Source organism: Loxodonta africana, chromosome X, assembly GCF_030014295.1.
Source record: "Loxodonta africana isolate mLoxAfr1 chromosome X, mLoxAfr1.hap2, whole genome shotgun sequence".
NCBI classification, from domain to species: Eukaryota; Metazoa; Chordata; class Mammalia; order Proboscidea; family Elephantidae; genus Loxodonta; species Loxodonta africana.
The window spans coordinates 124,395,902-124,423,396 of NC_087369.1; the positions used below are offsets into that span (position 1 = coordinate 124,395,902).

At 41.1% G+C, this 27,495-nt stretch overlaps 1 protein-coding gene across 1 annotated transcript in view; it reads left to right on the plus strand.

Moving 5' to 3' along the window:
• Positions 1-27,495, plus strand: part of ZCCHC18 (zinc finger CCHC-type containing 18) — a 47,090-nt gene that overhangs the window by 2,407 nt on the left and 17,188 nt on the right. The window contains 5 exon segments of the mRNA XM_010594739.3: positions 509-696; positions 699-755; positions 758-800; positions 802-6,944; positions 17,042-17,120. Of these exon segments, the coding sequence (XP_010593041.2) occupies positions 509-696; positions 699-755; positions 758-800; positions 802-1,333 (820 nt within the window). The 3' untranslated portion in view covers positions 1,334-6,944; positions 17,042-17,120.

Genomic DNA, 27,495 nt, shown 5'->3' on the forward strand with positions numbered 1-27,495 from the left:
CAAGTAGCTCACTCCTCATCAGCATCTCTCTCCAACCCATTGTCCAGTGCATTCCACGTCTGATGAGTTTTCTTCGGGAATGGTTCCTATCCTGGGCCAACAGAAGGTTTGGGGACCATGACCACCAGGATTCTTCTAGTCTCAGTCAGAGCATTAAGTCTGATCTTTTTATGAGAATTTGGGGTCTGCATCCCACTGTTCTCCTGCTCCCTCAGGGGTTCTCTGTTTTGCTCCCTGTGAGGGCAGTCATTGATTGTGGCCGGGCACCAACTAGTTCTTCTAGTCTCAGGATGATGTAGGTCTCTGGTTCATGTGGCCCTTTCTGTCTCTTGGGCTCTTAGCTGTCGTGTGACCTTGGTGTTCTTCATTCTCCTTTGCTCCAGGTGGGTTGAGACCAATTGATGCATCTTAGATGGTCGCTTGTTAGCATTTAAGACCCCGGACGCCACACTTCAAAGTGGGATGCAGAATGTTTTCTTAATAGAATTTATTTTGCCAATTGACTTAGATGTCCCCTGAAGCCCCATGGTAAGTTTTTTAACACCTGGCAGTTGCAAGGGGAGAAAGCATCCCTTTATGTGATCCCTTTAGAGGTGCAACTCCAGAATGCTATTCAAGCAGGGAGCATATCTGAGAAAGATGCAAATCAGACTCTCCTGCCCCAGCTCCTTTGAGGGGCTGAGCTAAACAGGGATCTGCCTTTAGGCTTAAGGATCTTCTCAGGATGTATGCGAATGAGCAAGGGCAGCTGCCGAATTAATCAGGGTGATAAAGACAGAAGAGGATTGGGATGACACTTTTTAAACAGAAGCGGCCCAAAAGATCTGAGCCAATCCTGGAGAGGGCATCCAACCCTGTGGCATTTCAGGCCCCCCAGTTGATAGCAATTGGCAATGTTAACTGCAACATGATACAGATAGAAGATACCCTCCATGACTCAGGTAAGGATGTGATCCTGGTGGAGCCTCAGGACCCTCCACTTTCATCCACAGCTGCTCCTCCCCCTAGATGCAGGGCCAGACCTCAGGATGAGGTGCTGGTCAGTGATTCCCCCAACAGTTCCTGGGCCTAGTCTTCTTCCACCAGTGGTAGTTCTGGGCATAAGAATGATGGTCCTGGGGATAAGTGTAGAGCCAGGAAGTGAAAATACACAACCCACTGTTCATATTGTAGCAAGGAGGACCATACAAAAGAAACATGTGTCAGTGAGAGGAATACGGCCTAGGTGTTTGAGAATCTGATCATCACTGTGCAGGAGCTGAGAAAAGAAGTCCCCGGAGAAGACAATAAGCCCTTGAGCCACAGTGAGGTGCTAGACCCCAACCCTAAATGAACCCTTAATTGTTCATAGAGTCCAGTGGAACTGGGGGTGGGTTTGAATTAATCCACAAAGCATTTTTCTTTGGGGGAGGATGAGAATAGGTCTTGGATACCAGCACAGTGGAGGAGGATGGCCTGACTTCTGTCCCTGCTCTCTCCCCCGCCTGCCTAAGAGTCTATTTATTCTCTGTGTGTTTGTTTCCCTGATGACTTTACTCTCTTGAAGAAAGGAGTATAGCTGTTTGTTAAACCTTGAAAACCTAAAACACAAAAACTTAAGTACCAACTACCTGAAACCCTCCACACATATATAACCATTGTCAACCCTTTGATGAATGGCCTAGATATTTACCTAACCTTTGTACTCAGATAGGCCACGTGATCAAATTAAAGTGGTGGTGTTCTACACTCTGTATTTTCTTTTTTGTTCTTTTTACCAAATAATGTGTGGACTTCTTTTATGTCAATGAATATATATTAGCATCTATAATGTCTCTGTGTTATAGTACTTTTAGGAAGAAATAAAGGAAAATAAATAAAAGCTATAATTGGGGGTCTGATCATGGGGTCACTATGAGTCGGCACTGGGTTTGGTTTTATCATGGGGTAGGAAACCCTGGTGGTGTAGTGGTTAAGAGCTACAGCTCCTGACCAATAGGTCGGCAGTTTGAATCCACCATCTGCTCCTTGGAAACCCTATGGGGCAGTTCTACTCTGTCCTGTAGGGCCGCTATGAGTCAGAATCGACTCCATGGCAATGGGTTTTTTTTTTTTTTATCATGGGGTGGGAGCCCTGGTGGCGCAGTTAAGAGCTCGGCTGCTAACCAAAAAGGTCCGCAGTTCAAATCCACCAGCTGCTCCTTGGAAACTCTATGAAGCAGTTCTACTGCCCTATAGGGTCGCTATGAGTCAGAATCTACTCCGTGGCATCGGGTTTTCCCATGCGGTGTGGGTATCAACCTCATTTTATCAACTTCATTTTACAGATGAGGAAAAGGGAAGCTGAAATGGGACAATGTCTCAGGCTGGATTCTCTAGAGAAGCAAAACCAGTAGAGCATGTGTATATATTTATAGAGAGAGAGAGAAAGATTTATTTCAAGGAAATGGCTTATGGTTATAGAGGCTGGCAAGTCCCAAGTCTATGGGTCAGGCATCAGGTTGGAGGCTTTTGCTGACTCACAAAGCTGCAGGGGCTGAAGGGCCCAAGATCTACAGGTCAGACAGCATGCTGCTGGCTCAAGTCCCAAGAACTGGAGGTCAGATGATAGATAACAAGTCAAATGCAGGATCCAGAGCAGAAAAAAAGCCAGCAAACTTTGCTGGAAAGTCCACATATATTGCATGCAGGCCACACCCCCAAGGAAACTCCCTCAACTGATTAGCTACTCACAGCAGATCTCATCATGGAGGTGATTACATCATTACACAACTGCCAGACTACATCATAACTGCCAAATCACTGAGAATCATGGTACAGCCAAGTTGACACACAACCTTAACCATCACAGCTGACTATCTCCCAAAGAGCCCCTTATGACAGCTTACCTGTCGCCTACCTAGGTCATAATGTCCCAATGTAAGTATGATGACTGGGTGGTGGTAGGGGAAGGAGAAGTTATACTACAGCCCAAAAATAAGAATTCCAGGGGGCTCCATTCCTGTTCACTTTGGGGAGGAGTAGCTGTCCCTTCTCTGGATGGATTCCTTAGATTGCTGCTGCTTCTGAATAACACCTGGTCTCAATAGCCAGTATGTCCTTTGGGCTGACGCTACCCTCTTCCCCTCCCCATTTAAGGAGAGCGCAGCTACTCATGAAAGTTCAGCACAGGGAGGCTCCATGCCCCCCAAGCCTGTTCCTAAGTACACACTAGAGGGCACAGGCAGCTCAGACTCCAAGCTTATCTTGGCCCCGCAGCATTCAATGTTTGCTTTAAGCCTCAGCCTCCTTAACCCTCATGGTAGGCAGGAGACTGAGAGGGCCCCTCTGCCTCTGGCCTTTTAGCTGAGAGCTGGCCAGGAGCAAAGGCTCAAGAGGCCCACTCCCTGCATCCCTCTGGGGCATCTCTGGGCCCCTGACAGCAACGTCCACCTCTCCAGAGCCAAAAGGGACCTCCTGATCCCCAGGCAGGAGGCAGCTGTACTCAGGCCCCGAAAGCCACAGCGAGCTCAACATACCCCAGCTCTCTTAGGTTTATAACACTTTATTCCTCCCTCCCCCTCCCCTAAATCTGCCTTTGGAGAGCATAGACTCATTCATCTATCCCAGATTGTAATTCTACTTCCTGCTCAATTTTTCTCAATTTTCTTCTATAAACACTTGGTGAATGATTTACCCAGATACACACTTTATCCTGTCATAATTGAATTCTAGCACCAGGAAGAGTAAAGAGAAAAATGCTGCGTTTACCACTGCCCTCCTTTTTTTCACTGGAGTTAGCTTGGAGGTTCAGTGTAGACCATTGCTTTGAAAACCTGTTATGTGATTCATCTTTTCTTTCCTCCCTCATCCTCTTCTGTGTTGTGTAACCTTGAGATTGTCTACATATTTATTTCACCAACCTCAGGTAAACCTGACACCTCTTTTTTATTTCACTTTATGTAACATTGGCTTTTCCTTCATTCAAAAGATAGTTATTCTCCCTAACTGGAAGATGTGACCAAGCCCTGGGCATTCAGATCAGACTAACAGGGTTAGCTAAAAGAAGGCTTTTAGAGAAATTCGTGTCTGATATCCCTGACTTACAATTATGGGGCTTTTCCCCCTCCCTTTCTCCCTTCATTCTCATTAGTCCCTGAGAGGAAAATTACTCTTTTGTCCTGTTAGAAGAAACTAGCCTCTGAATGCCCTTCTTTTGCATTATCTCCTTCCTTCTTGATACATTATTTTTCCATGGATTCCATGCCATCCGTTTCATGGTTTCCCTCTCCTGATCTGTGTGGTGCCTAATTCTCAGTCTCCTTTGCTGAATCTTCTTTCTCTTCCTGATCCTTCCATAACAGCTATAAAAATAAAAACCACTACACATGTGGTTTATTGAAAGCTTATTGGGTGCCAGGCACCTTGTGCTGGTCTCTTTAAATGCACTAGTTCCTTTCATCCTCATTAAAAACAAAAAACATACACACACTTGCCATTAATTCCACTCTGACTCAAACAAGCACCCAACTCAAACCTCCAACCTTTCAGTTAGGAGCTGAGCACTTTAACCATTTGTACCACCCAGGGACTCCTTAATCCTCATATCAACCCCATAAGATTGCTATTCCTCTTATCACATATTTCCGACAGGTAAACAGATTGGAAAGGTAGAAGACTTGTCCACGGTGATGCAGCTAATTAGAGGTGGAATCAGGTATCAGACACCAGGCTGACTGATGCTGAAGCCTGTGTTCCCTATTTGTGTTAGCTCTCATGTGTACCGCACTCTATGATTTAGGTGTTATTATTCCTGGTGTTGCAGTGTTTAAAGTGATTGACTGCTAACTGAAAGGTCAGTGGTTCAAAACCATCAGCAGCTCCGTGGAATAAAAATGTGGCAGTCTGCCTCTAGAGATTTACAGCCTTGGAAGCCCTATGGGGTCGCTATGAGTTGGAATCTACTTGATGCAGTGGGTAGATATTATCTGTACATGGAAACAGAGGCCTACAGACATGAAGTGATTTGTCAAATGTCCTAAGAGCAACTGGTTTATGTGCCACACACTAGGATGGAGTCTCTAAGGAACATTTGTGTGGCAGAGAAGAGCCCTTCCCGCCCCTTCCTTCCCAGTTGCAGCTATCCCTCCTGCTGCCTGGCAATCATCCTCATACCCAGTTGGAGTTTCTTCATCACATTCAGTTCAAGTATCATGTTTCCTGCCTATGCTTTCCGTGCAAATAGTTATGAATTTAATGTATGCAATAGGAGACAGCTGCAGAAGTCAGTGGCGGAGGGATAGATTGTTCCATTAGTGGTGCTGGGGGGAGCTTCATTACCTGATTGGGAAAACAGTTTACTTTCTCCCACAGGGCTAAATATGAAATCCAGATCAATTTGAGGAATAAATGTAGATTTTATGCAAGTATGTATTAATTTCATAATATCTTTTGTTATTATGAAAGGGATAAAAAAGAACCAACATTCAAAAGCAACCCATATTTGAAGGGCAACAAAACAAAATAAATATTTATTAAATCTCTGGAGTGGGGAGGGCTTTCTGTGGCTCAGAGTGATAAAAGAAATTATACAGGAAAAGACTGATCATTCAGAAGACAACATTAACAGAAATAAAAGACAAACAACAGCAAGGTGAGATATCATTGCAAAACAAAAAAAATGACATAAAGGGGGTGGCAACAAATAAGAAAAACAGTCATAACAGCAAACTTTTATTGTGTTTAGATAGCTACCATTTCTTAAGGTCTAACAAAGTGCCAGGTGTATTCTAAGAGCTCTATGTGGCTTTTCATTTCATTCTCACAGTAAACCCTGAGATACATCCCAATATTGTTGCCATTATTATAAAACAATCTTATTGTAAAAAAAAAAAAAAAAAGAGAGAAAAGTACCTAAAATGTAACTATGCAGCTTAACAAGTTATTATACAGCAAACCACCACAAGAAATAGAACACTGCCAAGACTCCAGAAATCCTTGTGCACCATTGCTCTGTCATGGCCTCTTTCCCCTAAGGCAAATGCTCTCATGGCAGTTATGGCTATTAATTCCTTGCTTTTCTTTATAGTTTTACCACTCAAATATGAATCCCCAAACACTATAGTTTGGTTCAGTTGTGAACTTTATAGAAATAGAACTGTAATATATGTATCCTTCTGTATCTGGCTCGTTTCCCTTACAGTTACATCTTTGAGATTCGTCCTTGTTGCATGTAGCTGTAGTCCATTCATTTTCAGTGCTGTGCTATAGTATAGTGTTGCATTCTCTGAATTTACTAGAAATCACTTACCCTTTCTATCACTGAAGGACATTTGGGTTGTTTTCAGTTTGGGGCAGTTATGGAAAATGGTGCTATGAACATGTTCTTTATGTCTCCTGGTGCAGATCTATAGGGTATATATCTAGGAGTGGAATTGCTGACTCATAGACTATGTGTATTTTCAACTTTTCTAGAGACTACCAAATTTCATACCAGAGTTTTACCAACTCCCCTTCCACCATTTGTGTTTTAGAGCTCCTGTTGCCCCACATCTTCACAAACACCTGGCATTGCCAGTAAAGATTTCTACCTTTTGCTTGCGTTTTAGCACACCTTTTATTAAATTTATTTCAAGGTACTTACTTGACTTTGGTATTGTGAATGTAAATTTCGTTTACGTTTCATTTTCTGAGTGCCTGTTGATGGTATACAGAAATATAATTGATCTTTGATTTTGCTAATTTCTCTTAATCTAAAATTTTATCTCTAGCTTCTTTACAATTTTCTGTAAAAAATTACATAAGCGTATCATCTGAAAATAATGACAGTTTTAGTTTTCTTTCCAAGTTCATATACATTTTGTTTCTTTTTCTTTCCTCACTGCACTGGCCAGGGCCTAGAGTACAGGGCTGAATAGGAATTGAAATGGAAAGAAAACCACTCTCAACAATTCAACATTAAATATGATGTTTGCTGCAAGTTTTTGGTAGGTATCATTTATCATATTAAAACTGTTTCCTTCCATTCCTAATTTACTAAAGGTTTTTTTTTCTTAATCACGAGTGGATGCTGAATTTTACTTAATGCTTTTTTTCTGCATCTATGAAGATGATCATAAACTTTTTCTCCATTTACTGTTAATATGACATATTACATTGTTTGGTTTTCTGATGATAAGCCAACGAGACATTCATAGAATAAATCCAGTTTGGTCATGATTTATTATAATTTTTATATGTCCCTGGAATGAATTTGCTCATATTTTATTCAGGATTCTTGTGTGAGAATATTAACTGTTTATATATTTATCTTTTAAACATATTTATTCTTGTTCTTTTCCTACAAGAATTGGGTCACGGCACATGGTTCTGAGCTTCTATTTCACGTTGTCTGCTGTATTGTGCTGGGATGAACCCCCTCCACTGCCCTAAACCTTAAGCAAGAGCCTGCTACCCACCCTGTGCTGGTGGGTCTTTGGACTAGCTCCTTGATTTCTCTCAAGTTTCTCTAAGTAAATAAATTATAGTTCCACCTCAGAAGATGCCTTACTATATTTACATAACATTAATAACAGCCACTGCTTATGGTACCTCCATTGTGACAGGCAGTCTCCTTGGTGCTTTACTCGAATTCTCACATCCATTCCTCACAAGTCTTTTGAAGTCAGTCTCACTATTATTGCATGCAGTGTCATAGATGAGGACACAGAACGGACTGAAAGTTAAAAGGTCAAAGGTGGAATTAGATGTGTCAGAGGCAGGACTCAGACCTGCAGTCTCTTTAGGTCTTCACAATGACCTTATGAGGGAGCTGTCACCACAAGTGAGGAAACTGAGGCTGCAGAATTTACAAAGCAAGCAGACTTCCTGCCCTCTTCTGGGATGAAGCCACTGAGAATCTACCAGACCTCTCATTTCATAGGTATAGCCCTTCCTACAAAATGCTGATGAAAGAAAACAAAGATCTAAATAAATGAAGAGATAAAACATGTTCATAGATTGGAAGATTCAATATAGTAAAGATGTCAATTCTCCCCAAAGTGAGAGGTTTAATACAATTACTATCAAAATCTCAGCAAGATTTTTCATTGATATAGACAAGCTTATTCTAAAATTTCTGAGGAAAAACAAAGGAACTAGAATAGCTAAAACAGTATTGAAAAAGAAGAATAAAATGGAAGGAATCACTCTATCTGATGATAAGATACATTATATAGCTATAGTAAATTGAAACATTGTGCTGATAGAAGAATGATAGACATAGACCAGTGGAAAACAATAGAGAACCCAGAAATAGATCAACACAAATATGTCCAACAGATTTTTGACAGAGGTATAAAAACAACACAATGGAGGAAGGATAGCTTTTTCAAAAAACAATGCCAGAACAATTGAATATCTATAGGCAAAAAAATGAACTTCAACCTAAACTTCACGCAGTAAACAATATCAGCTCAAAATGGAACACGGATGCAAATGTAAAATATAAAACTATTTAATTTTTAGAAGAAAACATAAGAGAAAATCTTTGGGACCTAAGTCTTACCGAAAAGTTCCTAGATAGGTTACCAAAAGACGTGGCATACATAAAAGAAAAAAATTATGAACTCGACTTCACCAAATTAAAAACTCTTGTGCTATAAAAGACACTGTTAAGAGGATGAAAAGACAAGCTACACACTGGGAGAAAATATCTGCAAGCCACAACCCAACCAAGAATTGATATCTAGAATACATGAAGAACTCTCGTAACTCAACATTAAAAAAACAAACAATCCAATTAAAAAATGAGCAAAGGACATGAACAGACATTTCACCACAGAAGATATACAGTCCCTGAAGAAGCAAATGAAAAGATGTTCAGTATCATTGTATCATTTGCCATTAGGGAAATGTAAATTTAAAACACAATGAGATACCACCTATTATAACAGCTAAAATAAAAAATAATAATACTAAATGTTGGTAAGAATGTGGAGAAACTGGATCTTTCATTAATTGCTGTTGAGGGTGTAAAATGGTACAGCTCTGGAAATCATTCTAGCAGTTTTTTATAAAACTAAATATGCAGCTATCATACGATCCAGCAAGTACACTCTTGGGTATTCATCCCAGAGAAATGAGAACTTACATTCACACAAAAACCTGTAACACAAATGTTCATAGAAGCTTTACTGTAATAACAAAAACTATAAACAATCCAAATGTACTTCAATTAGTGAATGGGTAAACAAACTCTGGTACATCCACCTAATTGACTACTACTCAGCAATAAAAAGTGACAAACTATTGGTACAGGCAACAACCTAGATGGACCTCAAGAGCATTACACTTAGTGAAAAAAGTCAATCTCAAAAGGTTACATAACATTCTTGAAATGACAAAGCTATAGAGATGGAGAACAGGTTAATGATTGCCCAGGTATAAGGCTGGGGGAGTATAGAGAGGGGTATAGAGAGGTAGCAAATACAAAGGAATAGCATTAGGGAGTTCGCTGAGGTGATGGAACAGTTTTGTATCTTGATGTAGTGGTTGTTACAGGAATCCATACATGGGATAAAACTGCGTGGAACTACACACACACAAACACACACACACACACAAACGAATGCATGCAAAAAATGGTAAAAAGCTGAATAAGGTCTGTAGAATTGTCAACAATATTGTGCCAATGTCAATTTCCTGGATTTGATATCATACTACAATTACATAAGATACCACCATTGGGGGAGGGTACATGGGACTTAAGTAATACTTTTGCACCTTCCTGGGGGTTCATGAGTATATAAAAATAAAGGTTTACAGAAGTTAGTGTGGTATTCTGGAGTCACAGAAAATTGCCTTGGTGAGTTTAATAACTAGAATTGTTCTTTCTGTTAGTTGCTTTCCATGCACAGCTAGAGTATTTGAAAAATTCCTCCTCCCCCTTGGTGAGTTTTGCAAACAGGTATGTTAAGGGGAACAGCTTTTTAAAAAAATGCTGTCATTTTTGTGATATCCTTTAAAATAAAATTACATGTACAAGGTAAAGAAAATTATTGGTGACCCTAAAGAGCATTCGTTTATGTAGGTCATAGATCTATCAATATTTACTGTGTTGGAAATCAAAGCAAAAAAATGTTAATTCATAAAAAAAACTTATTACCTATTAACATAAATATATGTCATATAAAAATAACTATTTTCTAAAACAAAAACTAGTTAGAAATGTTTTACATTTTTCCAAATCTCTTTAATGCCTGTCTTAATACAAGACGGCTGGATTCTCATATCTGCTTCTGCATTTAATCTATGTTGCTTTGGCTGAAATATATGAAGAAAATCTAACATCATACAGATATGTAGCTGGAAAACGGAAGATTCCCCAGACCCTTTGAAAGGGTCTCAGGGGTCCTCAGACCACACTTTGAGAACCAATGTGTTGGAGCTACATACTGAAATATTCGCAAATGAAATGTTACAATGTCTACGATTTCCTTTAAAATACGTACTCCAGCAAAAAGAAATACACACACACACATATACATGTAGACAAACACACACACAAACACTGCTAATTGTTGAAGTTGGATGATGGGTATATGGGAATTCATCACACTAGTCTCTCTAATTTTGTGTATGTTTCTAATTTTCAATAATAAAAAGTTTTTTTTTTAATGGCTTATTGTTGCATTGGATTGCATTTCCACTTTCCCTGATCAGCATGTGAATATCTACACCTGTCAAAGGTGAAGTCAAAGTGATTCTATGGCTCAAACAGCCACCCACCACCAGCCCAATCCTCCACACATCCTCCTGAGGGATACAGATCCAGTACTTACTCCCTGCTGGAGGTGGGACAGTGACAGGTAGAGCTGGAAAGTCTGCAGCTCTTTCTCTTGTTGAGAGTTTCTTGGATAACTTTCAGAGACAAGGGAAACAGGCACTAAACCTTGTATTGTTCTGAGAGCCCATGAAGCCTAGACTAGCTGTCACTGTAGAAGTATGGTGCAATGGAGCATGTATAACTTTGGTAGAAGGCAAGACAAATTCTAGTACCTGTGCTGCCACTTATCAGGTGTATGTCACTGGGTAATGACTTATCCTGGGATATTACCCAAAGTGAAAGCCACTGTGGTCACTTGCTCTTCTATACTTGTAGCTCCATGCTGTTCAGCATGTCCTCCCTCATGACTAACCCTCTCACTATTTCCCTTAATTTGAACCTTTCCATGTGCCCCCTAGAATCCCCATTTCAAAGGAGAAAAGTTGCTGATATCCTCTACTGCTTAATCAAAACCTAGCTCTCCCCTGGGGATACTGCATACTCTGCAGCCCTGTCCTGGGCAGGCTGCCCTTTCACTCAGATGCCATGGAAATGGAGTCATACCCTTCTTGCTCCCCATTGCTGCTTGCAGTGTCACACGCGCTGTCCTTCTGAGGCTTCTGCCTTTTGTTGATAACATTCTTCTACAGTGGTGTAAGCTACTAACCTCCTGTTCACTCTTACATTCATTGAGGAACTCAGTATGTTTCTTTTTCATCCCCAAGTCTGTTATTATCCGAAGTGACTTCAAGTTCCACATTTTTACTGACTCAACACTCTGACCTCTCATTCCCGCAATTGCTTTATTTCCAATCACCCTCTTCCATGATCATACCTTAAACTTTGTGATACCTGGAATTCTTCAGCCTTGAAACAATGAACTTTAATCTACTGCTGTCTCTCTAGCTTATTCTTTGTCTTATTCCCATTGCACCAGCTCTTCAACCTTAATACCTCCTTTGATCCTGCTACTTTTCTCCCGCTATGGCTTCACACCTTGTTTAGTCTAGATTTTGTGGTCGATTACTTCAACCTCTCTGAACAATATTCTCATCAAACCTTGCTCCCATGTCCCTCAGCTATGCAAGTCCAAGACATCATCTTTGAATCTACCCAAGCACTGGCCTTCTCTATCCTTTACCATGGCTTCTAAGCACTGATTAAGAAAATACCATAGTATGAAGATTGATGCCATCCAATTATTATGGTTTCAATCTAATAACACTGCCTGGAAATCCTCCCACATAACTTAGTCAGTTTCTGGTCTCATTTCTCACAATAGCTCTTCCAAACCATCATTATCCTTAAGCCCTATACCTAACCCTGCTCCCAACATTTTCAGTAGACAGAATCAGCCCCTAGTTAACAGAGAAAACAGAGGCCAAGGGTTGAATTCCAGTCACTTCTTAGTATGGGTTGAATAAGTAAGCCAGAGGAAGGGCCTACGTCAATCAATTCTTGGGCAAGCCATTACTGTTCAGCTAATCTTCATATATTCTCTTGAGTCCAGTATGTAAGAAGGTTCAACATATGTAAGATTCAGGGGAGGACAGATACCTTCTCTTTTAGAGGCTGAAGTGCCCCCTCTCCCCTCATGTATATTATCCCTTGCCTTCTCAGAAATCTCGTGCAGCAGCCATATTCTGTCTCTTCAACCTTCTCCTTCTCCCAAATCTTTTGAACCTTTTCCTATTAGCATATGAATATTCTCAAGTGTCTGCCATCTTTAAAAACCAAACCAAACCAAACCAAACCTCCTTCAATCTTATGTGTCCCTCCAGCTGCCATATGACCCTTCTCCTTCCAAACTTATTGGAAGCACAATATGCAGAAACCCTGGTGGCATAGTGGTTAACTGCTACGGCTGCTAACCAAGGGGTTGGCAGTTCAAATCCACCAGGCACCCCTTGGAAACTCTATGGGGCAGTTCTGCTCTGTCCTAAAGGGTCTCTGTGAGTTGGAATTGATGACAGTGAGTTTTTTTGACCACCTTGTCCAATGTTCCAGTTATACATTGCTGTGTGACAAACCGTCCCAAAACTTGGGGCTTGCTTAAAAAATAATCATTTACAGTCATGCTTTTGTGTAAGAAATCTGGGTAAGGTTCAATGGACGATTCTTCTGTTCTACCTAGCATCTGCTGTGGTGATTCAGTGGTATCTAGTCAGTTGCTAGGATGGTCTGGAGGGTCCAAGATAGTTTCACTTACATGCTTCACACCTTGATGAGGATATCTGGAAGGCTGGGCTCAGCTGGACTGCTTTCCCTCTCCATGTCATCTCAGGACCTCTCGGTCTGTCTAGCTTGGTGGTTAGACTTCTTACATGGTACCTCAGAGCTCCAAAAGATCAAGGCAAAAGTAGCAAGATTTCTCACAATCTGCTCTTGGAAGTCAGGCAGCATCACTTCCCTGCATTCTATTGATAAAACTTATTTACAGGCCCTACCCAGATTCAAGGGTAGGGGGCTACATATGGGCATGCTTATTGGGAGGAATGGTTAATACGAGCCACATGTTACAGTATACCACACCCATGCACTCTTCTCGTCACTGCAATCTGGCCACATTCTTCACCATACCATTGAAGTTGCAATCTAGGGTAAAGAAAACAGTCTTAGTCAATAGATAACTTTCAGTACTCGATTTGCTTACTTTTTCTGCTAAATCAGATCCAACTGACCACTAGTTCCATATTGAAACTGTCCTCCCCCGCAGCTTCTGTGTACTACTTTCTTTTTACTTTCCTAAGCTGCTTCTCAGTCTCCTGAAGTGACTCATCTCTTATGCTCATCCCTTAAGTACTAGGCTTTGTTTATCAGTTTTCTTCACATTCTGCATATGCTATATCATCATATCATCTACACCTATGGCCTCATCTATCACATATCTACTGGTGATTCCTCAATATAATTTCCATCCGAGATCCTCCTCCAGTCCTCTAGACTCATATGTGCTCTGCCTACCACACATTTCTATCTGGATATCCTACAGGTGGAACCCTGGTAGCACTTGGCTAGTAACTGAAAGATTGGCTGTTGGAAACCACCCAGTGACTCCACAGCAGAAAGACCTGGCAATCTGCCTCCGTAAAAACTGCAGCCTAGAAAACCCTATACCTGTTGCTGTCAAGTCGATTCCAACTCATAGCAACCCTATAGGATAGAGTATAACTTTCCCATAGAGTTTCCAAGGAGTGCCTGTTGGATTTGAACAACTGCTGACCTTGGGGTTAGCAACCATAGCACTTAACCACTACGCCACCAGGGTTTCCAGAAAACTCTATGGGGCAGTTTTATTCAAGTCGAAAATCAACTTGATGGCACCCAACAACAACAATCCTACAGGTACTTCAAACATGGCCAAAGCTGAATTCATCTTCTCTCTGAAACGTGAGCTCTCTGTCTCTTGCTCTCTCTCTTCTCTATTCTGTATTTACCATTCACCCAGCCAGAAACCTGGGGGAAAAAAAATGAAACCCACTGCCACCAAGTCGATTCCAACTCATAGCGACCCTATAGGACAGAGTAGAACTGCCCCATAGAGTTTCCAGAAATCTAGAAGTCATCCTCAATTCTACCCTTCATCTACTTTATCACTAATTCCTGACCATTCAACCTGCTAAAAAGTTATTCAATTTATCTACTCCTTTCCATTCTAGATACTAGGTCTGGTAAAGGACTGGGTGGGGGTCTTAGCCTAACATTCTGATCTATAAATTGTATAGAAATTAGTTCACTGAAATAAAGTCAAAGAATTTTTTTTTTAAACAGAGGTGACTAGGAGATATCAGGGTGGGGGATATTTCATGAGTGAAGCTCCTCATGGGGAGAGGCACTCAGGTACAATTTCTACTACACCACAGGAACATTCTTGCTACATTGGCCACAAGTTATATAATAGTGGCCAGACAGGTTCTGGCTTCTGGTAAATGAGCAAGTAACTTCTATCAGACCCATCCTCCATCAGATAACAATTTATACTCTGAACAAAATACAAAAAAGAAACAACTACTTGAAAATACTTAAAAGCAACCTAAAGCAGGCAAAAACTGGAATGGAGTCTACGCTTGAAAGAAGGGACCAGAACTAGATGAGCTTCCAATTTTTAAAGACGTTTAGCCACAGGGCAGGCCACATTCAGTGCCCTGAAGGGTAGCAAAAGTTGACAGAGTTCGAGGTTTCCATAGCAGCTGGAAAGTGTGGTAGTAATATCCTGGAATGGAGAGAGCAGGACAGGGAGAACCCTAAAGTCTGTTTATAAACTTTACCCAACTCTCTGGCTGACTTCTGAACTATGCATTTGTGGGGCAGACTCTAACCTGCCTAGATATGGCTGTAAGAACTGAATAGTGATTTCTGCCACTGCCCACACCACAGTGGAGAAAAAAAGCATGGAGTTTGAGTTCAGCCAAGTTAACTGCCTGCTAAAACAAAAAATCAATACTCTTTAGAGGAACAGAATGCACTTCAGATTCTCTACAATATCCTTTACAATGTCCAGAAGACAATCCAAAATGATCAGACATATGGGAAACCAAAAAATGTCACCCATAGTCAAGAGAAAAGGCAATCAATGAAGACTGACTCTGAGATGATCCAGATGTTGGAATTAGCACACAGGGATTTTTAAGTGGCTATTATTATACCTATGCAGGGGGCCCTGGTGGTGTAGTGGTTAAGAGCTATGGCTGCTAACCAAAAGGTCAGCAGTTCGAATCCACCAGCCACTCCTTGGAAACCCTATGGGGCAGTTCTACTTTGTCCTATAGGGTTGCTATGAGTTGGCATTGACTTGACAGCAACAGGTTTGGGTTTTTTTGGTTTTATTATAGCTATACAGGAGTCTGGGTGGCATAAGCAGGTTGCAATTGGCTGTTAACTGAAAGGTTGGCAGTTTGAACTCACCCAGCTAATTGGTGGAGGAAAGGCCTGGCAATATACTTTCATAAAGATTACAGCCAAGAAAATCCTACGGAGCACTTCTACTCTGTAACACATTGGGTCATCATGAGTTGAGGGCCAACTCGATGGCAGCTAACAACAATAATTATAACTACACCCAAGGATATAGAGAAAAATTCTCATAATAAATAGTGACCAGCTGTATTGCAGCCATGTAACGATGACTAACCTGTAGGTGAGAGCAACTGGTTCAAAGCCTAGGACAAAATGGATATGGCAAGCCTGACTAGGGCCTATGGCACTCACTGATGTTGCCTTAGTTCATATTCTCACCTTAAAAAACAAAAAAAGAAAAAAGCTGTTGCTGTCAAGTCAATTCCAACTCATGGCAATCCTACAGGACAGAGTAAAACTGCCCCATAGGGTTTCTGAGGCTATAATCTTTACGGAAGCAGACTGCCACATCTTTCTTCCACGGAGTGGCTGGTGGGTTCAAACCATCAACCTTTTGGTTAGCAGCCGAGCACTTAACCACTGTGCCACCAGGGCTCCTCATGTTTCTCATATAGACTACCCAAACAGTCTCATAAATGGTCTCCCTGCTACTGGTCACTATTTACTGGATTACCCCCCCCACACACATGCATACACACAGGCCCTGAACACATCTTTTATACTGATTCCAGAATTATCTTTTAGAGCACAGCTTTAGCCAGGACTTTACTGATTGTAAGTGATGAAACAACCTTAACCCACCTTAACTTCAGCAAAAGAGGGAATTTATTGGAAGTCTGACATTATCACAGGAAGGGTAAGGATATAGGTGGGCCTCGAGGACAAATAAGACCAGAGACCTGGTTTTATAAAACACCAATAGGAGCCTCTCATTCCATCTCTCATCACTACATCCTGGTTGAATTCTCTTAGGCAAGCATCCTGCTTGTGTCTCTCAGCTTTGTCATACACACACACAAAAAATATTAGGACAGAAAATTTCACTTAGAAAAACTCCAAGGAAAGGATTAATATTGTCTTGACCTAGGTCACATATCCATACATCAATCAAATCAACTGTGGCCAGGCAGACAGGGTACAACGATTAGAAATCCCCAATAGAACTGCATGGCCGGAAGGATAAGGAGCAGCATACAAAACAACAACAATAAACAAGGGTTTTATTTCCAGAGGAAAGGGAAGATGCTGGACAAATTAACACTCAAACAATAAATGTCTATTCTAACAGGTTGCCTGTATTCTCCATCTCAATTCATGACAACACCATCCACGCAACCACTCACGTCAGAATTTTTGAGTTTCTCTTACAGCAGAGACTGCTAGTTGTCCCCCAATATCTGTTCTCCCCTTTCCCACCCCTAGAATTTTGCTGCTTGGAACATGGAGCTGGAACTCTATCTTGTACCATGAGGACAAGTGTCACACTGGAGTTGATGAAACAGTAAGTCCTCCCGGCTTTCACATGAAAGAGTAATTAATTTCTATCCTGTTTAATCCACAACCAAATCTAATCCTAACTGACAAGCCCCTGACTCCCCACATCTAATCAAGGCAAAATAATATATAAGTTAAGAGTGTGAATTAGAGCCGAAACACCCAAGTTTGAATCTAGGCTGCCACTTACCAGCTCTGTGATCCTCAGCAAGTTACATTATTGCTCTGCGCCTCAGTTTCCTCATACATAAAACGAGGATAATATGTAATATAATCTACCTCATTAATTGGTCCCAAACCCACCCACTGCCGTCGAGTTGATTCCAACTCATAGCGACCCTATAGGACAGAGTAGAACTGCCCTATAAGGTTTCCACGGAGCACCTGGCGATCTCAACTGCCAACCTCTTGGTTAGCAGCTGTCGTACTTAACCACTACACTACCAGGGTTTCCTCATTAATTGGTAGCGAAGATTAAACAAAACAATTCGGGTAAGCACTTAGAATAGTGGCTGGCACAACAGAACTGGCCAATAAGTGTTAGCTACCATTTTCAAAGCCTGCCAATCTACCTACTAAAGATCTTGGAAGTCTCTTCCTTCCTCCACAGGTCAAGTGCCATTCCAAAGAGCTCCTGCCTCCAATCCCATTCCTCTATATCATATTCCACACTGCCTCAGCCTGATCTTTCTAAAACACCCCGATCTGACCAGGTCACTTCCTATTTGAAGCTCTTCGATGGCTCCCCATCATCTACAGAATGATGCCTTAACTCCTTAGCTTGGTGCCGAAGGCTCTTTGAGATGAGGACTCAACTGGCTTTTCTTTCTTTTTTGATTTGAGAGGGGATTTTAATACAACATGAGAAGAAAAGAGATTTATTTTAAAAGTAAAAACAATAATTCACTCACAACGATCACCCATACGTAAATCAGGTAATGAACTTTGTCATTTTGACATGTAGAACATTTCTTTCATCACCTTTGAATGAATCAGATTGTAAGGGGTTGAGGGAAGGAGTGTTGGAAACTGGAATGCGAGATGGCTCCCATTGCTATTTGTATCACTGGAACATCTTGAAGCCAGGCAGATGTTAACCTGATAAGGGAAGCCCCACTGGCTTTCTGTCTCTCTTGACAATAAAATGACATAATTGTTTGTGCGCTTTTCTTTCCAATTTTTCTACTATAATACAGGTTGAGAACAAAGAAATTAATCCTAAACTTAAACCTTAAAGATGTTGGGATATAAAGGAAATAAATGCAAAGGGAAAAAGAGGCCACTACTTCACAGATGTTGAAAGTTAGCAGCACTAACCAATCAATGGCTTTAGCACATTTTGAATGCATATTCCCAATTTTCCACAAGGAAGCATTTCAGCACCGAAAGGAGAAAGCCTAAGTTTTAAAATGTCATTAAGCCTTTTCTTACACTTGATTCTGAATTTGCCATTAGCTTGAGATCAGAAGGGTGGGAGTGGTGGGAGTTGAAGAATAATTTATTGATTAAAAAAAACATGCTTGGCAAGTTTATTTAATGCATACTGTCTTAGTCATCTAGTGCTGCTGTAACAGAAATACCACACATGGATGGCTTTAAAAAAGAGAAATTTATTTCTTCACAGTAAAGTAGGTTAAAAGTTCAAATTCAAGGCGTCAACTCCAGGGGAAGGTTTTCTCTCTCTGTGGGCCTTCTCATCAATCTTCCGCCAGATTAGGAACCCTGAGTCCAAAGGATGCACTCTGCTCCCGGGACTGCTTTCTTGGTGGTATGAGGTCCCCCTGTCTCTTTGTTCGCTTCTTTCTTTTATAGCTCAAGAGATTGTCTCAAGACACAATCCAATCTTGTAAGTTGGGTCCTGCCTCACTAACACAACTGCTGCCCATCCTCCCTCATTAACATCATAGAGACAGGATTTACAACATATAAGAAAATCACACAATACTGGGAATCATGGCCCAGCCAAATTGATAACACAAAATTTTGGGGGGACATAATTCAATCCATGACACATGCAAAATTTAGAAAAATTGAATATTACAATGTATCATGAGAGACATTAATGTGAAAGATGTATTCTAATTTTATTGTTGAGGAAACCATTTATTAACTATAAATGTGCATTAATGAACCCTGGTGGCGTAGTGCTTAAGTGCTACAGCTGCTAACCAAAAGGTTGTCAGGTCTAATCCACCAGCGGCTCCTTGGAAACTCTATGGGGCGGTTCTACTCTGCCCTATAGCATCGCTATGAGTCAGAATAGACTTAATGGCAATGGGTTTAGTTTTGGTTTGGTGCATTAATAAAATTTTTTATTGAAAATGTTCACATTTTCTGTTTTTCCATAATTTACAACTCATTAAAATTATGTGACTTCTACAATGAGCTCCTATTACTTTTATACTGTTGCTTCTAATGCTCACTAATTTCTCTGAATTCTCAGCTGTTTACTATGAAAATAAGCTTGTAGAGAAAGGCAATCTTTTGTGTTGCAAAACTCTCCTATAGCAGATCTGTTGACAGAAGTCTACATTATATGGTAAGTTTATTTGTAAGCATATGTTTGTATCCCTAATTCTTGTTGTTTTAGAAAGGATTTAAGATAGCAAAAAATCCACTATAAGAATAAAATATGGAGCAATTTGAAATAAAAAAAAAACACATAAAGGAAGAAAACTAAAATGAAGGCTGTTTGGATCAGCCCAGAGGACGTATAGTGGAACATCAAACTTCAGAGTTTTCTGACAGCTGAAGTGAGAAGTGAGATAACGTATTTACATGACTCTCATTATCAAAAAAGTTGGATTCACATTAGTTCCTCAAATGAAGCAACACTCTCAAGAACTACATTCTTTGAAGGTTTTCAAATAGGAACTTATGGTTTGGCACGAAGTAATAATCTCCTCAGCAAGTCTGCAGTTTGTAATAAATGCTTGATATATTTATAAGAATAATTTGGATTGATATTCCAACTAAAACTAACAAGAGAGCTTTGGAGAACTGACTTAAGCTAATTTTCCCGTTCACAATTATTAGGTTCTTTTTGGTTGGTTTTCTAGTCCCTGCCTCGCCCCCACCCCATACACAATTAGCAGTAGGTCTGAGCTCTAAGTTCCCTCTTTGACATACCAAGCGGCCACAGTGAAAGCAAGTCTCAGATAAAATCAGATAAAGATTTATTACCAAGTAGATACAGAAATATTCAAACAAACTGTTCTTTAAACTAGGAGTAATTTCAGCTCTCTGTCCCTCAGTCACTGTCCACTAGCTTACATAAAAGGTTTTCTTTCATGGAGGCCCACATGACACCAATCTTGATGTGCAATCTAGTCATCTAGTTCAAATAAGATAAGAGAGTCCTCCATTACATCTTGGGAAAGAACAGGGGTTCCAGGACTAGGGCACCTCTTTGAAGGATATTAGGGCTCTGGCTCACCAGGTTTTCATATCATCTCTACAATGGGAAAAAGTATTTCAAATACCTCTTGGATTCTATTACAGATGGAAACAACGATATTTGAAGTCATTGTTCTAGTTAACTACTTTTAAATTATGGAATATTGATTTTTGTTGTGGTTGTTAGTTGCTGTTGAGTTTTGAATGGCGGCCCCATGTGTGCAGAGTAGAGCTGCTCCACAGGGTTTTCAAGGCTGTGATCTTTTGGAAGCAGGTCTCTAGGCCTGTCTTCCGAGGTGCCTCTGGGTGGCTATGAACCACCAACCTTTAGGCTAGCAGTTGAGCGCTTAACCTTTGTGCCACCCAGGGACTTCTGGGATGCAGACGTGACCCGACCCGTTGCCGTTAATTCCATCTTTCAAATGTTATCTAACCACACCTGGGGAGTGGATTTCTAATTAGAAATACTTCCAATGCTAGTAGTCCACTCTAGTTCATTTAATCACCTATGTATAGCACTGTCTGTGCTGAAATATTTAAAATGAATTGCAGACACCATAACAGGAGTTGTTATAATTGACCTATGAGAAGACTCTGGGTTTTTTTGTTTTTGACTCTAGGTTTTTTTTTTAGATGTCCATGTCAACTTTTTCCTTTGAATGTGTCTCTGGTAATAGAGCCATTCTTCTTTATTAATAAATAACAATATTTAATCTGCAATAAAAACTGCAAACATTCTTTTTCATACTTTATGCAGAATGTTTTATGCTGCAAATTATTTCTCATATGGCATTTAATTTATCTACTAAAACCATGTAAACGGGAATACAAAAGTGATCATTACCTACGTTGCACAAAAGAGGACAAAAAGGCTCACCCTGGTAAACTGAAGCATCCAGAGTCACACAGCAAATATGAGACAGAGCAGGCGTTCCTAGTGTAGTAATTTTCCATTGTGTAATTTTTAAAAATTTGGTAAATATATACGTAACAAAACATTTACCATTTCACCATTTTTTTTGTGTGTGTACAATTCAGTGGTATTACGTTCAGCAACTAGCCTTTCTAGGCTCCCCTCCTGCTACTGGCTTATCATGACCACACTTTGGCCACACTGAACTGTTCTCCACCACTGCCTCCTAAAACCAAACCAAACCCACTGCCGTCAAGTCTTTCCAATTCCTGGTGACCCTGCCTCCTTACCCTCCTCAAAAGTGCCAACCACTCCCATTCCCTCCGTCCTGAATTCTTCCTCCCTTGGCTTCTGTGGCACCACACTTTCCTGGTTTTCTTCTGATCTCCCTGGCTGTTCCTTCTCCACGTTTCTCACCAGCTTCTCATTCTTCAACACCTCCGTAAGTGTCAGAGAGTTCCCAGGGTTCTATTCTCAGCTCACTTCCTGTTTCACTGCATGTCCTCTCCATCAGTGATAGCATACACTGTCAGATTTTTAACATCCACTTGCATGCTCGTGACCCCCAGATCTTCAATTCTGACCTCTGTCCTGAGCTTCAGTATCACACATCCTGATGGATAATGCCTCCAGAACATCCAAGCATATACTTCAAACTTAGCATGTCCAGAATGGAACTCCCAACCCCAAACCTGCTATTCCTCTTTACTCTTGAAAACCCTATAGAGCACAGTTCTACTCTGTGTAACTCAATGGCAATGAGTTTGGTTATTTGGTTTTTGGTTGGTGGCACACCATAACCTAAGCCAAAAATCTAGAACTCTTCATTTTTTCTCATTTTTCACATCTAAGAAATTACCAAATCCTGCTAAATTCATGTCCTCAATAACTCTCCAGTCTGTTTCCTCCTCCCCATACTCACTGTTATTGTCTCACTTCTGGCCCTTATCTTCTCCAGCATGGACTCTGCAACAGCCTCCTTCTTGATCTACCGCCTCCAGTCTGTCATGCCTGCAATACCACTGGCAACCTGAGTCACCTACCTGCAGTGAAAACCTGATCATGTCACTGTCCTGCTTGAAACTCATCACTGCTTCTCACTGCCCCATAGTTGTTAAAGACCTATTGTGTATCAGGTGGCAGCCTGGTGGCATAGTATTTGAGAGCTGATCAAAAGGTCAGCAGTTCAAATCCACCAGGCACTCCTTGGAAACTCTATGGGGCAGTTCTACTCTGTCCTATAGGGTTGCTCAATGAGTCAGAATAGACTCAATGGCAATGGGTTTGGTTTTTTTTTGTTTTATGTACCAGGGACTGCACCAGGTATTAAGGAATACAATGAAATGACCCTTGTCTTTTAAGGAATTTACTACCTGGGAAGGCAGACATATAAACACACACTAAGAACATAATGTGAATACTACGCATCAATAAAGAACAGTGACGAATCTGTGAAACATTTCACAACATGGAGGAACCTGGAAGGCATTATGCTGAGCGAAATTAGTCAGAGGCAAAAGGACAAATATTGTATAAGACCACTATTATAAGATCTTGAGAAATAGTATAAACTGAGAAGAACACATACTTTTGTGGTTACGAGGGGGGGAGGGAGGGAGGGTGGGAGAGGGTTTTTTACTGATTAATTAGTAGATAAGAACTGCTTTAGGTGAAGGGATGGACAATACTCAATACATGGAAGGTCAGCTCAACTGGACTGGACCAAAAGCAAAGAAGTTTCCGGGATAAACTAAATGCTTCAAAGGTCAGTGGAGTGAGGGCGGGGGTTTGGGGACTATGGCTTAAGGGGACTTCTAAGTCAATTGGCAAAATAACTGTATTATGAAAACATTCTGCATCCCACTGTGAAATGTGGCGTCTGGGGTCTTAAATGCTAACAAGCGGCCATCTAAGATGCATCAACTGGTCTCAACCCACCTGGAGCAAAGGAGAATGAAGAACACCAAGGTCACACGATAACTAAGAGCCCAAGAGACAGAAAGGGCCACATGAACCAGAGACCTACATCATCCTGAGACCAGAAGAACTAGTTGGTGCCCGGCCACAACCGATGACTGCCCTGACAGGGAGCACAACAGAGAACCCCTGAGGGAGCAAGAGATCGGTGGGATGCAGACCCCAAATTCTCCTAAAAAGACCAGACTTAATGGTCTGACTGAGGCTAGAGGAATCCCGGCAGTCATCGTCCCCAAACCTTCTGTTGGCCCAGGACAGGAACCATTCCCGAAGACAACTCGTCAGACATGAAAGGGACTGGACAGTGGGTAGGAGAGAGATGCTGATGAAGAGTGAGCTACTTGTATCAGGTGGACACTTGAGACTGTGTTGGCATCTCCTGTCTGGAGGGGGGATGGGAGGATAGAATGAGTTGGAAGCTGGCTAAATTGTCACGAAAGGAGAGACTGGAAGGGCTGACTCATTAGGGGGAGAGCAAGTGGGAGTATGGAGTAAGGTGTATATAAACTTATATGTGACAGTCTGACTTGATTTGTAAACATTCACTTGAAGCTCAATAAAAGTTAATAATAAAAAAAAGAACATAATGTGATAAGTCCTGTGAATTCCTTGATGGCAGAGGCTGTGTTTTTATAATCTTTGTATCCCCAACACCTGTGCCACGTCTGCTTCAATGTATAATTTTTATTGAATAGTGAACATATGGTCCTCTCCGATACTAAGTTTCCCTCTGTAAAATGGCTCAAGACTCACATATCAAATAAACGCAATCTATGGACCTTGTTTGGATCCTGATTTCAACTAATCAACTATAATTTTTTAAAAATGAGACAATCAGGTAAATTTGAACATTGACTAGCTATTTTACGATATTTTGGAATTATTGTTTGTTGGTTAATTTTTTTGTATGATAATAGTACTGTGGTTGTGTTTTTTAAGTCCTTATATTTTAGAGATATGTATAAAAGTATTTACAAATGAAGTGTGCAATGAAATATTACCTGGATTTGCCTGAAAATAATCCAGCAGTGCTGGATAGGGGAGTGCGTGAGGGTGTAGCCAAAACAAGATTGGTCATGCTGATGTTAATAATTGGGGCAGTGGTGGTTCAGTGGTAAAATACTCACCTTCATGCAGGAGACCTGGGTTTGATTCTGGGCCAATGCACCATGGTCTTTCAGTAGAGGCTTGTGTGTTGCCATGATGCTGAACAGGTTCCAGTGGAGCTTCCAGAATAAGCTAGACTAGGAAGAAAGGCCTGGCGATCTACTTTCAAAACTCAGCCACTGAAAATCCTATGGGTATGTTTTCACTATGTATATTCTCAACAACAATAATAATAAAAATAAATTACTAAAAAGATAGAAAGAAAACTCTATGGATCACAACGGTCTGATCTACAACCAATCATGAAGAGATCGCAGGACTGGGCAGCCTTTCCTTTTGGTTGAGCATAGGGTCACCGTGAGTTGGAGGCAAACTCAACGGCAGCTAACAACAGATGATAATTGCTGAAGTGGGGCGGTGGGTAAAACAAATGATAAAATTAAATTTTCAGGGTTCTGTGCAAATTAAATGATTATATAAATGATAGAATGCCTGCTTTCTCAAAAAACGTTAGTTTTACTTCTCCTCTGGCTCCTTTAACTCCCTCCATGGGGACATAGCAGGCAAAACAGCAGGCCAGTGGGGTGGGAATTGGAAGTTCATCATGTCAAGAACAGGAAACATTCAGCATCATTTCTCTCCTCTGCCTGATACCGGCGGAGTGGCTAGAGCTCCAGAATGCTCAAAGCAGCCTGGGACAGGAATCTCAGTGCTCCAACACCAGTGGAGCAAACGGAAAGAAATCACGGCTTAACTTTTTGTGGAGAGGAGAGAAAAACTCACTTGGGCATAAATACTGGACTCTCGGCTGGAAAGGGCCAGCTTTTGCCTCTGCTGTTTGAGTCGCCTCTGCAATATCGCCACCTGGTGGCTACCTAGCATCTGTTTCCCCAGTTCCCGGATGCAGTTTGCTCTGCTATCTCCGACTGCACTGTGAAAGTTATGGAACCGAACATCGCCTCTTAGCGAAATGTTCCCCGAACTGCGCAAAGTTGATTATATCCTCTCTCGTGCCCTGCAAAGTGCCTTGTACTCAGCCTCTGTCATAGCATCTCTCATTGTATTATAATTGCCTGTCAGCATTCATTCATTCACTCAACAAACTTACTTCACAAGCAACCTTCTCTGGGACAGACACTGAGTTAAGCATGGGAGAAACAATGGTGAAAAACGCTAGTGGAGCAAAAACCTGTAAACAGAGAATTAAAACAGCCGACCTCCCGCCCACTATTAAAATGATAGTTATAATATTTAATTAACATTTGTTGAGCACTAAATGTTTCAGGAGCTTACCTAAACCCTTGCATATACATTTATTAACTTATTTACCTCTCACTACAACCCTATAAGGTAGGTACTATTATTATCCCCATATTACAGATGACCAGATGATACGGAGTCAATTCCAACTTCCGGTGACCCCATGTGCGTAAGAGCAGAACTGTGCTCCAAAGGGTTTTCAATGGCTAATTTTTCAGAAGTAGATTGTCAGGCCTTTACACCCTGGATGCTGCAAAGAGTTAACATGCTCAGCTGCTAACCAAAAAGGCTGGCAGTTTGAGTCCACCCAGAGATGCCTCAGAAGAAAGGCCTGGTGATCTCTGCTCAGAGCACAGTCCAAGCTTGGCCCCGGGACAATCTTTCGGAGCCCTGGAAACAGGAGACCACCTTAAGACTTCTCTTTGTTAGTCTGAATCCTGCCCACTGCTAAGAAGTTATCACTCAAACATGTGCACTGATTGCACCCTAAATAGGATTAAAACGTACGGGTAGAGACTTTTGAAATGATGTAGTAGAAACCTCCAAAAAAGCAACAGGAACAGTGGCAAAAATTGTTAAAATCAGCTTTTTCAGAACTCAGGAAATTATCCGAAAGCTTTCAACAATCTGAGAAATTTTGATTCAAGAAAACTTCTGAATCTTGGTAAGAATACCAAGCTTTATGACATTTTACCCAGTGCCGTTGAGTCAATTCCGACTCATAGTGACCCCATAGGACAGAGAACTGCCTGATAAGGTTTCCAAGGCTGTAAATGTTTACAGAAGCAGACTGCCACGTCTTTCTCCCGCAGAGTGGCTGGTGGGTTCAAAACGCTGATCTTTTGGTTGGGAGCTGAGCCCTTTAACCACTGCACCACCAGGGCTCCTTCTTGTACCGCCAGGGCACCTTAAATATATAGTAATGATGCACCTTTTAGCTTATCCTATTCACATCCCTGCCTCCTTTTCCTTGAAAACCAGAAGCCTCACAACTATGGTAGCTGTGAAAACCAGCTGCCTGGTAGCCACCAGGGCGGATGTAAACAGTTTTGGAGCTCCTCGAAAACTCTCATCCCTGAAATTTAGCATTGATTAAGGACAATGGTTTTGCGGTCAATTAATGTAATTAATATCACTAAGCTGTACACGTGAAAACTGTGAAAGTGGCAAATGTTTTACCTATATTTTACAATAGCAACAACAAAATAGTGCAGCTGCTGAAGCTGTTTATGTACAACCAAACACCTCATGGGATTTTTTTTCTTGGTTTGGAGGTTTAGGGTCATGGTTTCATGGGACATCCCAGTCAACTGGCCTAATACTGTTTTTTGTGCTTCTGTTCTACTTCTTAGTTCCTTACGAAGTGCCTGGGATCTTAAAAGCTTGCCAGTGGCCATCCAAGGCACAACAATTTGTCTCTATTTGCCTGTAGCAGAAGAGGAAGGATGTCAGGGTCTTAGTTACCTAGTGCTGCTATAACAGAAATACCAGGGTGGAAAGGGGGAGTGTGCTGTCACATTATAGGGATTGCAACTAGGGTCGCATAACAATATGTGTATAAATTTTTGTATGAGAAATTAACTTGAGCTGTAAACTTTCACCTAAAGCACAATTAAAAAAAAAAAAGCAATACCACCAGTGGATAGCTTTATCAAATAGAAGTTTATTCTCTCACAGTCTAGGAGCTAGAAGTCCAAATTCAGGATGCCAGCTCCAGGGAAAGGCTTTC